This window comes from Ascochyta rabiei, chromosome 1, assembly GCF_004011695.2.
Source record: "Ascochyta rabiei chromosome 1, complete sequence".
Lineage (NCBI taxonomy): Eukaryota > Fungi > Ascomycota > Dothideomycetes > Pleosporales > Didymellaceae > Ascochyta > Ascochyta rabiei.
This window is the reverse complement of record NC_082405.1, coordinates 1,118,605-1,132,893: the sequence shown is the minus strand read 5'-3', so window position 1 is coordinate 1,132,893 and position 14,289 is coordinate 1,118,605. Positions and strand designations below refer to the sequence as shown.

Below are 14,289 nucleotides of genomic sequence, written 5' to 3'. Positions count from 1 at the left end.
GCTGTGTTCCAATAGAAGAGGTATTCCATCTGATGCGGCTTCTGTCCATCTACTTGTCAAGGTTGGTCGGCAGTTGATAGAATTCGAGAGTCGGCTGGGTGGGTGAACGCTACGGCTACGCGTCTTACGCCAGCAATCGTCGTGTTGCCTTTGGGGGGGCTGACAAACCGGACATTGTAAATGGATCACTTGATACTCATTGTTGAGCAGGTGACCGTGAATTCGATAAGGTCTGCTGGCAACCTCCGTGTGTACATGGCGTGTACAGTGAAGGACAAGCGGCTGCTGACTCTAGCAGCGGTCGATCGCCCTACGACCAGAACCGCAGAGATGATCCACTCTCCGAGAACAGAGCTGGTGGAGTAGGTTTGGTGGGCCAGAAGAGATGAAGCTGCATATCAGTGACGAATCGCCGTCGCGAATCCACGTACACCTCTCTACTACTGAAACACCAACCACTCTACACAGGACCATTCGACGCAACCATGACCAGACATGGCATCTAGAACGCCACGGTAGCTCCAATGCATCCTTCACACGCGAAAAAACTTGTTTCATGGATCCAGCGCTCGCTCCCCGGTGGCTACAGAGCCTGCCGTAGGTGCGAGCCCGCCGGTCCCCGATTTGATGAGTGCAGTGCATGTGCCCACAAATACGACGCGTCAACACACCCTGAACGAGTTGCTGATCCACCAATGGGCCCTTGTCTATGCCATGAGCTCTGATCCGATCAACGTCCGGAAGGGTTCCGTCTGGCCCAAGCACAGCACCACACAGGGCTGCAAGCCGGGGGGGAAACAGGATCAGAGCGAGGCAAGAGTGAGGCGTGGCCGGCATGCGGAAGCGTGCGGGGTGTGTGGATTGGATGCGTTGAGTTGTGCTGGGCAGGATGTTCCCGGCTGTCTCGGAGCGTGCAGGGGTGAGTGAACTGACGAGATTGCTTTCAACTGGCAGACGTGCAATCTGCTTGGGTGACTCTTCGGATCTTCTTGAACTTTGTCCTGGTGTACGTTAATCAAGGGAGTAGTCTCGGCAGGAGCGAGTGCCCGACGAAGGGTCGACAATGTAGACACATGGATCATGCCGGTAAACAGATACGTCTTTCGAGCCAGCTTCCAAGGATTCCTGCTCTGATTTGGTGCACATCAGGTTCTCAGGATGCGCTGGTGATCTTCTTGGGAGGTTGGGCATTCATTGCGGCCTCAATGACAGCGTGTTACCGCTCTTGTTCTGCTTTTTCTGGTAGTGTCGTGGCGAACGCCAACTTGGGCATCAGGATCGACTGTCTGGATGAAAGCACAAAGGCAAAGTTGTACAGAGTAGAGAAATGTCGAGGGAGCGCAGATGCAAGGACGTGCACGTGAGCGACTGGATTTCGAGACTTTGCCGAGAACCACGCGTTCTGAGATTTGTTATATCAAAGCCCACTTTTCTCGTCATCTTCTGGAAATTCGTTTTGCACACCGATGTGCCAGGAAGGACCTTGCGAGGACGTCGACGTTGCGCATTTGACTGACCAGAGACACCCAGCAAACGTGTTGCACCTGAATCAAACGGCGCCTGTCGCACGAGTCGACCTTGACAGCGGCTCTAGGAAGCCCGGACTTGTGAAGGCAGATGAGGCGGATGCTTGTCTGAGCTTACGTTGGACGTTTGGCATGCACTTGCTGAGGCGAATTTTCCCGCTCTGAAACCACAAGGCCAAAACATTCTCGAACATCTGTCAACGTTTCAAGGGACGCTCGGTACTCGAGCGTACCGGTATCGGCTTTCTGAGCGCATGTCGCGGGTCGCGGTGTACCGCAACACCGCCTTTTCGTCGAGTCGCAAGCTGTGAGCGGTGTGTTGGTGCTTCCAGTATCGCGCAGCCTTGACCGGAAGACTAGTCTCGCTCTGCAGGAGCTTGTGGATTCGGTACCAGATCAACCAGATCAACGACATTTCGAGAGAGCTTCCAGACTGTTGCAGCGGTGACACAATTGAACACAGAGCGCGTGGGTAGAGGGTCCGTTGATTGCTGCGTCCCAATTGCTGGGCGTGGAAGATGCCGTGAGAGGGCAATATCCGACGCCTTCCGCAAGCAGACAGCCGTAACACACACACATTCGTAAGTCTCCGTGAACTGTGCTTTGACTGAGTGGGTACTGGACGCCTTGGAGCTGTTCTCTCTTCATGATCGTCGCATTGACAGTTTGCGCGCCTGGGTCGATGATGCAATCAAGCTTACCGACTCGCGCGAGATGGCATGGCGTTTGTCCCATCGCAGAATTATGAATCGCACTCCTTCATTCCGAGTCGTGTTTCCAGCAGCAGGTAGCGAAATCAAGGTGTGGGCGAGCACTTGCAGGGCTTCTGTTCTCGAAGGCCGCTAGAAGGCCGCTAACCTGGCGAAACGTGCACAGAGGCCAGTGCGGTCATGGATCACGAAGTTAGGCTGATGGTGGTCCGTCTTCAGGTGACGATGTCAAGCCACAGTGACTTGATGTTTATGCGTTGACTGTGATCGCCGAGGTGTTGTTGGTGTAGCATGGGAAGGTAATTTGCTTCATGCGCTTCTTGCCGACCAACTCAGCACACGTCAGCTGAGCGTTGTGCTGGGCGCAGCTTTGGCCCATTCTAGCGAGCTCACAGCATTGAAACGCAAGACTGTGTCCCTGTCGCGTGTTCTGCAAAGCGAGAGGATGGAAGCCAAGGCATTAGGAACTGGACCTATGCTTGAGGTAGGCGCAACGGAACAGGTGGTACTACTGTGGCGCAAACATTGCTTCAGATCAGCACAGCAGCGAGAGAGCAAGAAGCAGTGTGATCATCAACGAGTCAGGTCCAAATGAGAAAATCCTCTGGACACGATTGATTTTAAACTCAACCTATTGGTGTTCGTTGCTCTGATGTGTTTGAAAGGTGGACGCTCATCACAGCTACGGGAGCTTGCTGGCTTTGCTGTTGGAATCATGACTGTGAAGCTCTTCCCAGGCAACTCGGCCGCCCAGGATGATTGACATATAGCAGCGCATGTCACAGTGCTACACCGTGCCAATTACGGACCAGCAAGTGCTCTGCTCCGCAAACGCGAGCGACGCAAATCTTCCATCGATTGTGCTGTCTGCTGCTATATTGAATGCGTGCGAAAAAGTGTACGAATACAAACACCACGCCATGGGAAATGGAACGCGAAACACGATGTGATTAGGTGTCATTGCTAAATATAGCCGGTCGGACACTGATTGGTTCTGGGTAGTTAGCCGGTCGTCTTGTGATTGCCTTCTCTCGATGACAGATCTTCAGTCACAAGAACGGCAGTTGTCGCGCTGTAGGGGACAGAAGAACCGCGATCAGCACGGGAAGAACACTGATCTGGACATGGCAGCAGCGCGTGTGAAGATCCGCGTAAGGGTGAAGTCATTCAAGAAGAGTAAGGCAGGGAACAGGGCCTGGACCTTGAGATAGCACAAGACGGCACAGCAGCTCCGCTCCCCACGCTGCAGACGATCGGTGCTGACATCATGGAAGACCTTGAGCTGCAAGAATCAGCCCATGTTCCCCCAAATGTCCGTTCAAATCAGAACCGACGAATGAAGTCTTGTGCTTGGGTGTCTCCTTCGGAGGCTGGCTTATCCTTGTCGTACCAGCCGCTGCTATCTGGGATGGCACGACCCTTGTATCAAGATAGAAGCCAGCAAAAGAGTAGGTCTGTGCCAGCCAATCAAGAGACGCCTGTCGCCTGTCAGGATTGGCGCTTATGCAATAACGTTGGAGAAGACAGCGTGCGGATTTCAGAGCAAATGAGTAGCACTCTCTTTCCCTTTCGAGTCGAGATCGTGAGACAGGTGGCGCCGCGACGGTTCGTGATGGTGATCGAGGCGCGTTTGCTGGGCTCGTGTTCGGATCATCAGCCCCGTCAGGAACTCCAGCTGGCCCACCTGCCAGCCACCATGTTCCAACCCGTACATTGCAGGGCGTGTGATGCCACCAAACGGCAGAGGCAGCCAACCTCGAGGTTTACGGAAGCAAGGTCGAGGGTGCCTGAAGGCGATCCTCGAGCCGAAGCCACGGTGTGGCTTTCAAAGCAGGTCGAAGCGATGTACAATAGGCTTCTGCCAGCTTTGCGAGCAGCGATGCTGGACGTGTGGACAAAGGAACTTGTACGGTACGTGGCTCAGATCATACCACCTCCCTAGACTCCAGAGGGCAATCGAGGAAGTAATCTCTTCTTTCGTACCAAAAACTTACTGATGGCAACGGCTGTTGCCGATTGATGTCCGATTTTTTATGCGCCACTCACACGCGTTGTCATGCTGCGGTAACGCAGCCGAGTCCTTGATTCAGCAGGTGATGAATTTTTCCTTTGTAACCAAGATCCGTTCTGTTGCATTTGCTCCGTGTGAAGCGGCAATGATTCGTTGCGACCCTCATGAACGACTGCAGGCTGTGTCGAATCGGGACATGCGGTGAGAAGTCGTATTTACGGTGTAATCTTTGCAGGCATGTTTGCGGGACGAGTCGGGATGCATGGGTGGTAGCGCCACACCCCTGTCCTGTCTGCGATCGTCCACGATTGTTGCAAAAGCGCTATCCCTGTCGGCCGCTGGAGAAAAACGGTCTGAGCAGGATCTCAAAGTTGGCGACGCGACCTTCTCGTCTAGTGGTTGACTACTCGAGTCAGGCAGAGATGAGCGAATACAACTGCCGGGCGTTGGTAGAGCGGATTCAGGTTTGCATTGCCCAAGAACCACCGGACCATTGCCGAGATTAGGAAAGACGTGGGTGATGACCGGATGACCGTGCACGTGTGAATGGCAAGCGGTTTCGCGGTAAAGAAATCTCGAGAGGCGTCCCAGCTGACCCATGTGGTTGTGCACGTCGCCGTCGACCTCTATCCGAGCGACCTTTTGTCTGCACGGCACTGAAGGTTGGTGGTGAAAGTGCTCTTCAGAGCAGATGGACATGCCACTTGCCAGAGCCCGTGCGAGCAAAGTCAAATGGGGCGGGTGGTGGTGCGGACCTAGGTGGGTGCGACCAGTCCGCGGAGTCATGGAGCAGCGATGCGAAGCGTTGAATGGTGTGCAAGCCAGCCAGCTCATGCCATTGCGCGTTCTCCGCTGATCTGTGGCCATGAGCGAGGAGCACTTTCTGCAGGCAGGCAACTGTTCAGAAGCCGGCGTGTGTTGTTTGGGCTCCAGGGCGTGAGAAGAGTTGGCGTTGAAATAGGGTTCTGTCTCCCTGGTCAAGCAGCCAGCGCTGCCCTCAGGGTTTCTCCGCACCCCGCTGCGAACGACTCGGTCGGAAGATTACAGTTTGGACAGGTCAAGGTCCCATGTCACGATCGCAGACAGGGAGCCTCATGCTCGCAGCTCACGACATGGTGCCGGTCGAGGTTCCTTCCTGTCGCCTATCTTTCTCGAAGCCGGTGACGGATAGATCTGAAGGGTTCTGTTCATGGATGGGCCGCGTGTCGCGTGTCGCGTGTCAGAATTTGCGGACCACGTTCCATCCTCATGCGATGCGGCATGCGCTCAGGTTTGCGACATGCACGAGGCGGGGCCACCCTGGCCAATTGCAGCTGAAGCCGCAGCTGGCGAGGCAGTCGCACGGAGAGGGAAGATTCTGGTCGAGCTTCCGGCGCTGCCGCAGGAGTGAGATGGCATCACGAGCGGACAGGCAGTCCTTCGGCCGGGGCTGGTGTGCTGGGTGTTGAGCAGGCGTTCCAGCATGAAGTGGCAATCTTAGTGGAATGAACGGTGGTGGCAGGCTGCGCAAGCTGGGGCCCATCGCATTGATGCAGGCCTGCGATGGAGCCTGGGATGGAGCCTGGGATGGAGCCTGGGATGGAGCCTGGGATGGAGCCTGGGATGGAGCCTGGGTTTCGGCGACATGGCCCCGCAGCATGGCGAGAGCGAGGGCGAGGGCAGGGGCGGATGCCATGGGGGCTGTCAGCGCCGGCGTGTGGGAGCTTGGTGGGCACTGGGCAGCAGCCTGGCTTCATCCCGTCTCCCGCGGGCCATTTGCGTGGCAGGTGCATGGCCTGGCCGATCCGGCGCTCAGGCTGCGGGCATGCCTCGGTCCAATAGAGCGCAGTTGGCCAACCGCCAACGCTGGCAGAGGGCAGAGGGCAGAGAGCAGAGGGCAGACGGCAGACGGCTAGCGAGCGGCGCTAGCGAGGGCTGCTAGTGACCCGTTTTGGGCGGCAGCTCACCGGCGCAGGCGGCCAATGAGGCGGCGGACGGTGGGCCGCCGGGGTGGTGCAACTGCCAAACGGCGCACTAGAGCGGCCGTGCAGGGGACTCGAGCAGCGCAGACATTCGCACACGGGAGAAGGCTGGCAGAAGCGCCACAGGCCGTGTGACGCGTCGAATAGACGGTAATAGCAACGTGCTGCAGGGGCGAAGGGCGATGGTGGTCTATAGCAGCGGTAGTATAGGACGGTGGATGTAGTGGGTGTGGTGGGTGCCGTGTTGGAGGACTTGAGGCGTGTTTGTCACTTGTTCATTCATTGCTTTGGTCATTCATTGCATTGTTCATTCATTGCTTTGGTCATTCATTGCATTGTTCATTCATTGCTTTGTTCTTTGTTCATTGTTCATGTTCATGTTCATTGTTCATGTTCATGTTCATTGTTCATGTTCATGTTCATTCTTCACTCGTCTTTAGCCCGTAGCGCGCCGAACGCTGGTCGAGCACGCACGACTGCCGTGCCTGTAGACGGGCTGGTCAGCGTAGACGGGCTGGTCAGCGTAGACGGGCTGGTCAGGTACAAGGCAGGCTTGGTGGGTAGACGTCGGCGGGCCATGGAAAATAGGCAGTGCCTCTACGTCTGCACACCTCACCCTCTACGTCTGCACACCTCACCCTCTACGTCTGCACACCTCACCCTCTACGTCTGCACACCTCACCCTCTACGTCTGCACACCTCACACCTCGTACCTGACCCTCCACCCTGAGCAAGCCTCCGTCGACGTCGACATCTTTGTCTTTGTCTTTCAGCCGCAGCGCAGGCGACAGGTCGTCGTCGAGTCGGGGCCGCACTGACTGCACAACGTCGTCGTCGTCGTGTAGTCGGCGGCGATCCCTGATCCCGGCGCACACGCATCCGCAGGCTGGCGCTCAAAACAGCACTGCGGCCGGGCGTGCATTAGCGGTTTGAGGACGTCGACTGTATTTCACGGCCTTGTCGGCGCGCTGCCCACTGCTTGCCCACCGCTGCCCACTGCCGCCCACCGCCTACCCACTGCTGGGCTCATCCTCGTGTCTGGTCCTGTGCTGTCCTGTCCTGGTCCGGTTCTGTGCTGTCCTGCCTGGTCCTGCCTGGTCCTGTCCTGTCCTCGCCTGTGCTGTCTCGCGGCGCGTGAAATTGCAGGCCAACGCTACCAACGCTACTGCACTTCGCTCCTGACCCTCGTCGCCTCGCCGGCCTGCGCTCAGACCAGCGCTCCCGGCATCCTTCGACTGCAGCGCGCGCTCTCAGAATCAACATGTCGCTGTCGCATGCCCCAGATAGGGCCCGGAAGTATAAGGAAGCGCCGGCGCCTGTAGCGTCGCAGAAGATGGTGAGTCGACTCTGCTTCCCTGCCTCCTCCTCGTCGCATACACTCGCTTCGCCGCACCCCTACGATCGGCCCTTTTGCACCCGTCCTGGCTCTGGTACTGGCACTGCCCTCGACCGTTGGAGTTTGAGCATCGCGCGCCTACCACGGCCGTGATCCGTTGCTGTCACCGCTCCTGCTGCTGGCCGGCTGCCCTGTTGGCTTCATCCTCGTTGCTTTTGCAGCCTGCTGCAGCCTCTGCACGCCGCATCCACACGCTTGCGCTCGCCCCCCCAGCCAGTCCCAGCCAGTCCCAGCCAGCCCCAGCCCGTCCCAGCTTGGGCGCCCTCAGCCTACATGGTATGCCCTCCTGCACCCTCCCCTCCCCTCCCCCGCCAAGCCGCCCTGGTACATGGCAGGGCTGCGACCCAAGTTCCCGACCCCACCCCCCCTGTCCAGCCCTGTCGCACCTCTGCTGGCCGCCTGGCCGCGCTGCTACCTCTCCGCCGCCTCTTGTCACGCACTGCGACGCAGCGGAACCCCTGCGAGGCCCTGCGCCCTCCGCTCCCACCGCTCGTCCGTCGTCTGTCTTGTCAACGTCGACGCCTCTGCTGCTAGCCTGCCCTTTCCTGTTCTATAACTAAACCCTACCGTCCTGTCGCTTTTCAGACCCTGCTCCTCGCCTAGACAACACTGCCCGCCTTGCACATCGGCGCGCATCCTCCTGTCGCCCTGCCCCGCACCCCAGTCTCTCGACCTGGAGCTTGACCTTCTTTTCTCTCTTGTACCCTGCGCCGCTCTTTTGCACCTTGCTACACCGCGCACTGCACCTTGCTACACCGCGCACTGCACCGCTGCACCTCTGCACCTCTGTTTGCCCACGCTTCGTTGCTGACCGCATTCGCCTAATAGCATCACCCCCACTCGGCCCAGGGCCTGCCACCACCAAACCACCACCCACACCATCCACAACACCCTCACCCTAGGCCTGCTCAAGTGCAGCAACACCACCACCAGCCGCACCCCAGCTCTCCTCACCAGCCACAGCCAAACCAGAGCCCAGCCCAAGGACACTACCCCTCCCCTCACCCCTCCCACGCTCAAGGTCCACCGCCTCACCAATCGCCGTACGTTCAGCAGCTCCAAGGCGCACCGCCACCCCAGCAGCAGCAGCAGCAGCAGCAGCAGCAACAGCAGCCGCAGCCGCAGCAGCAAGAGGTGCCCTACTATCAGGCGCACCCCAGTCCCTACAGCACCAACAGCGCGCCGAGTAATTATTCCTCATCAGGTATGTGTTTTGATTCCCAAACACGCCCAAGACCCGTCCTCCGAAACGCGTAAAACGCGTCGCTGGAACACGAGCGTGCTCCCACAGACTGAATGATCCACTCTGACATGGCACAGAAACTCCAGAGCTCATGGCCGCCGCAACCATGAACCGGACGGGTTTCCCTCCGATATCCTATCACACCCCTCAGTCTAACTCCCCTGCATCTGTGCAATCACCACAGCACGACCAGCATGGAAGGCCAATCTACGGCCAGCCTCCCAGCCAGATGCCTCAATCAATGTACTACACGCCGTATGGCTCAGCGCCGGTGCCTCAGCAATCGCCCTACAACCAGCACCCCTCCTCAACGCCGCAACAGCCCATGGCATCCAACCCGCTCTTGATGTCGCACCAGCAAGGCCAGCACATGCAGCACCCCCATCAGCCTCACCCGCGCACCCCCGGTATGGCAGGAAGCCCAAAGCCACAAATGTCACAGGCGCCACTCCAGCGCCCGCCATCCGGTCTTGGGCCACCCCAGCAGCAGCCCCAGGCGCCTCCCGTTGGCACACCCAACATGCACCAAGGTCCTCCTGGCGCTCCTGGCGTCAACCCCAACGCTGCGCCTGGTCCCATTCCTGCAACAACCCCGCTTGTAGTACGACAGGACCAGAACGGCGTTCAGTGGATTGCATTTGAGTACTCGCGCGACCGCGTGAAGATGGAGTACACCATTCGATGCGATGTCGAGTCCATCAACGTCGACGAGCTCCCCCCAGACTTCAAGACGGAGAACTGTGTCTACCCTCGTGCATGTTGCGCCAAGGACTCGTACAAGGGCAACCGTCTCCACTACGAGACAGAGTGCAACACGGTCGGTTGGGCACTGGCGCAACTGAACCCGTGTCTGAGAGGCAAGCGAGGTCTCATTCAACGCGCAGTCGACAGCTGGCGAAACAGCAACCAGGACCCCCGGCTGAGGAGCCGTCGTGTGAGGCGAATGGCTAAGATGACGACACGAAAGGCTCAGGCAAACACACACGGTGCTCACATGGCTGGTCCCGGTGGCCCAGGAGCACCCGGTGTTCCCAATTCTGCCCCACTAGCAGCACCACCCCGCCAGTCCAACATGGGCATGGGAGGTCCACAGATGCACCACCACCACGATCACCCAGGAGGACCACAAGGAGGATCGGACGATGTTAGCGGTATGTTTCACCAGATGAGTTGATGTGTTAAGCGCAATTGTTGGATGTTAAATGATACCTCTGTCCTTTCTGCACTGCATGTACAGTACACACTCCTTGATGTAATACCCCTTCGGAGCAGCTGCCCTATGCCTGCACGCAATGCTTGTTGTATGCGCCCCCCCGCACCATATCGGCGCACACATGTTTGCTTTGGCGCAGAGGACGATGACGGCTTTCTGAACGTGCAAGCTAATTTCTCTTCCTTTACAGGCAATGACTACGCCGAGGCACACACCCACCACCATCAAGCCCCGAGCGGGACGCAGTCTCCAAGCGACGTACGACAAACTCAGAACTTTTATCCTACCTTTCCCTCGGGCGAATCCGTGGCTGGCTCCAGTGGCTTACCGCCTACTCACGAGGACATGAAGTACCCACCACCGCCGCACGCGGCCGGCTTACCAGTGTCAAAGCAGCAGGAGCAGGATGAAGAAGAGAGAAAGCTAGCTATGTTTGGCGACCTACCTGAGTCGAAGCGCCGCAAATTCATCCTGGTGGATGACGCGCAGCGAGGCACCAGGGTCCGCGTGCGAGTCACTCTTGATACTGTCAAGATGGAGGAGATGCCCGACTCGTACCGCAAGTCCAACTCGGTGTTCCCCCGCAGCTACTTCGCTATGCAAATGACCTCGCCGCCAGCAAGTCCACGTGGCAGCAAGGTCTTTGCAGACGAGCCTGATGTTGAGAGCGATCCCAGCTTCCCCCTGTCCGGTTCTACCACCGTCCTTGTCCCCACTCTCGACGGCGAGGCTCGTGTACCGAAACCGCGTCTGACAAGGACGAAGCGCTCCAAGGAGATCACTCTCAACGATCTTGGCTATCGCATGAGTTGGAGCCAGAGCCGTGTGTTCGCAGGCAGGACGTTGTTCCTGCAGAAGTCTCGTAAGTACTGGTCGCAAATGTCAAATGCTGTTCAAGCGCTAACCTTCCGAACAGTCGACGCTTACCGCAACAAGATGCGAAGCAGCATGATGGGTCAAGGTCAAGATGTGACCCAAGTGGCGCCACACTTTGAGACCCGGGTCGGCAAGCGCAGGTGGAACGACAGAATCGAGCGGAACAAGAAATCGAGGCGCGATGGCTCTCCTTAAGAGCTTTCCACTTCAACGGCCAGGATTCAAGCCCCGGTCAGGCACCGCTGTTCCGGTACCCGCTTTTCTGGCAGTGACAGGGACCCCCTACACGAACGACCGGGGAGGCTACCACTTTCGACACTCGGCACAATTCCTTCACAGCAAGCCCTTGTTTCTCATCGATATCCACCACACTGTCTCAGGTACTGCCTGACGTTTCAGGCCGTCTTGCTTTTCCCTCTTTAGCATTCGGAGTCACTCACGGACCCTCTCCATCGGCATAAGATACCCTCTTCGCAAGTAACGATCTCTTGCAAGCCCCCCATAAAATGTGCCTTTCCTGCTCCCAGGGTGGCGTTTGACCGTTCCTACGGCCCACAGTGCCGTTTCGGTACTTTTGTGAGGTTCCACGACCGGTATTGTAAAGTTCACGAAGGCGGATGGTTTTGCATTCAAAGCGCAACATTGTAGGCGTTTGAGTTATCCACGATTGTGTCTTCAGATTAGTTTATCCTTGCGTGTCTGCTACCACTGCGTAGGTCGGTCTTTTTCGATCGGCCCTGAATACATACCTATATGCAATTAGACTACATAATTTTGCTCTACCACAGTCCCCAAACAGCAATCCCTGCGACGCTGATGGTGATTCGTCATTGCGACGTTGATGCTATCCGTCATTGCAACGTTGATGGTTATCCGTCATTACAAACGTTGATGGTTATCCGTCATTACAAACGTTGATGGTTATCCGTCATTACAAACGTGACCTGATTGTATCTGTCATACGCACTTTGCCAAAGCAAATGTATCAGATGTCGGAGCTTGTACCCAGATACAGCCGGCTCGCATCACGCAATCTCGTCACTATCAACATCTAGACGTGGGCCTCTCACGCACCCAAATCCTTCGGCACTCCACCACAGCCAATGACCGGTAAAGAAGCGGTACGGCGCGACAACAGTCAGCGTTCCCTGACTCTCCTCTCCCCCTCCCCCTCCAGCACCGCTCACCCATCTGCCGCATGCAGCGACGGTGCGCGCTGTCGCCGACTTTTGTCTCCGGCGCGCGAACGCGTGGAGAGGGGATCCTGGGATTTTTGGCGCGGGGAGCTGACACGCTTGATACGTGACAGACTGGGTGATGCTGGTTTTTTAGATTCAGGGACGGGCGGAGATGCTGAGGGCGGGTCACGACCGCGTGCTGAAGGGTATGTGTTTGTGTGTGTGTGAGAGAGAGAGAGGGAGACACGTTTCTCTGCACACGCGTCGCACGAGCTGATCGGTGAATGAGGGCTTTTTTTCTTTCTCTCTGTTGCACTGACACGTATCAGACTGCTTCACACGTGCTGCGGGAGCTGAGACTGGGGGAAGAAGGGTTCTGAGAGAGGCATTTCAGAGACCAAAAACGTGCTGCAGGGATATCGACGCCCCGAAATTACTAGTAGATGGGATGATATTGTCCGTCATGAAACCAACCCTGCTCCATCAAAAAAAAAACCCCCAATTTTGGCCGCTTGCAGAAGTCCAAGGCGGAACGTACGCCTACCCAGTTTCCATACCGCTCTTTGAATCGAAAGCAAGGCAGGCCAATCGTGCCAACTTGTATCTTGATCTGCACACATGACTCTGCTCGTCATCGGCATCCACCAAGCGCCTTCAAAGTATTTTGGTGGCTGATATGCAAACCAATCATGGCAACCCGCCACTCCGTCAATAGCGTTGACACACACACACACGCACAGCAAAACAAGCCCGCTGAGCAAACCCCAAGTCGAACCGTTCAACGGCGTTGCGCGCCCCGCATGCTACCAACGCCACCATGCGTCTCGTAAACCCTAAACGCAAGCTCGCACGTTGGAAAGCTGGTCCGGCCTTGGTAGAGTGAGGTGGCCCCTCCCCGGTTCAAATGCAAGGATGAGACGGCCATTGCCGAGCCGCTCTCGGCCTGTCACAAACGTTGCGTATCCTCACCATCTACAGACGCTGCAGCGCTCTTGGCCGCCAGGCGCGCGTACCGGCGACTCGATTAGCGATGGACGGGATGAGATGGGATGGGACGGGATGACAGAAGGTGCATGTACCGAGAACGCAGAGAACGCAGCAGCACGTACAGCATCGCACCGCAGCTCCCCCCCAGCTCCTGGACGCTGCATCGGCTCCACCGTTCAGAAAACAACGTTCCTGCATCCTATCTTCCTAACCCCCCTGCCTGCCATGCCCGGGCTCACACCGCGCGGTGCCTGGCGCGCTAGGGAACACCATCCTGGCTCTGCACGCCCTCAAATCGACCTCAACGGACGGGAGCACTATTCACGTTACCTGCCTACCTACCCACGGGCAGGCACACGAAAAGCATGATGTGGCTTACCAAATCTCCCCGGACGAGCCCCATCATTCGCGCCGTCTTGGGTGTGGGGCTGCAGGAATACGAAGCTGCATCTAGCACGATTAAGAAGGCGTTGAAACGCGTCGAGTGTTGCGGCTTCCATCTTCCGAGATCTGCGGTGTTGCAATGAAGGAGGATATTAGATGGGTCTAGATTGTGGTACGATGAGGAAGTGAAGACGTTCGGACATGGCTGGCCGGTGTCGAAGAGGAAGCTGCCATGACCCTGCGAGCTGGAACTCGGAATTGTGGGATGCGTACGTGTAGGTCGGTCAATTGGCCGAAGACGAGGGAGATGTCATGGTGCTCGGACGGTTCGACGGCCGGCAGTTACATGGCTCAGACGCTGCCTGGCTACGCATTCAGTCCGCTGCAGATCGTGATGCAGTGCGACAGAGAGGGCTCAGAAGCATCGCTGGCGTAAGCTTTTGGTAATTCCGGTGTTCTGTAGGTCAAGCGTGTGTAGAAGGATACATCTTGTGACGAGTGCAGCATTGCCGTGAAAGTACTTCTTTGCGTCTGCTTTGACAAGAGAATTCATCTTCCTCCACCACAGCAACGACATGAACCGTACCTGAACGAAAATCCCAGGAGTGTCCATGCACCTTTCAAGTCCTACAAGCTGTGCAGTCTATACGGACCACTGTACTATCTCGACGTCATCTTCTTCACACAATAATTCATCTCACATGGCGATCAACAAGGAAGCTTTACTTCTCCGTCGTGCATGGCACGATATCCAAGTCCACCCAACACCACGACTGCAGCGACTGCGGCACACGAGGTGCACAT

The 14,289-nt window shown here is 57.1% G+C and overlaps 1 protein-coding gene across 1 annotated transcript, besides 10 other annotated features; it reads left to right on the top strand.

Annotated features, from left to right (window-relative positions):
* Positions 1 to 6,094: 6,094 nt before the first annotated feature.
* Positions 6,095 to 6,135: a tandem repeat.
* Positions 6,136 to 6,567: 432 nt separating this feature from the next.
* Positions 6,568 to 6,631: a tandem repeat.
* Positions 6,632 to 7,034: 403 nt separating this feature from the next.
* Positions 7,035 to 7,062: a tandem repeat.
* A 113-nt stretch (positions 7,063 to 7,175) lies between these two features.
* Positions 7,176 to 7,231: a tandem repeat.
* Positions 7,232 to 7,240: 9 nt separating this feature from the next.
* Positions 7,241 to 7,333: a tandem repeat.
* A 136-nt stretch (positions 7,334 to 7,469) lies between these two features.
* On the top strand, positions 7,470 to 11,131 carry EKO05_0000330 (uncharacterized protein; the record flags this gene model as incomplete). Its single annotated transcript, XM_059635409.1, has 5 exons — positions 7,470 to 7,544; positions 8,433 to 8,808; positions 8,925 to 9,998; positions 10,251 to 10,922; positions 10,977 to 11,131. The coding sequence occupies 5 exons, from the start codon at positions 7,470 to 7,472 to the stop codon at positions 11,129 to 11,131; spliced, it is 2,352 nt and encodes a 783-aa protein (XP_059491392.1).
* Positions 7,813 to 7,858: a tandem repeat.
* Positions 8,460 to 8,502: a tandem repeat.
* Positions 8,682 to 8,734: a tandem repeat.
* A 1,703-nt stretch (positions 11,132 to 12,834) lies between the features above and the next one.
* Positions 12,835 to 12,853: a tandem repeat.
* A 290-nt stretch (positions 12,854 to 13,143) lies between these two features.
* Positions 13,144 to 13,176: a tandem repeat.
* Between the last annotated feature and the right edge of the window lie 1,113 nt (positions 13,177 to 14,289).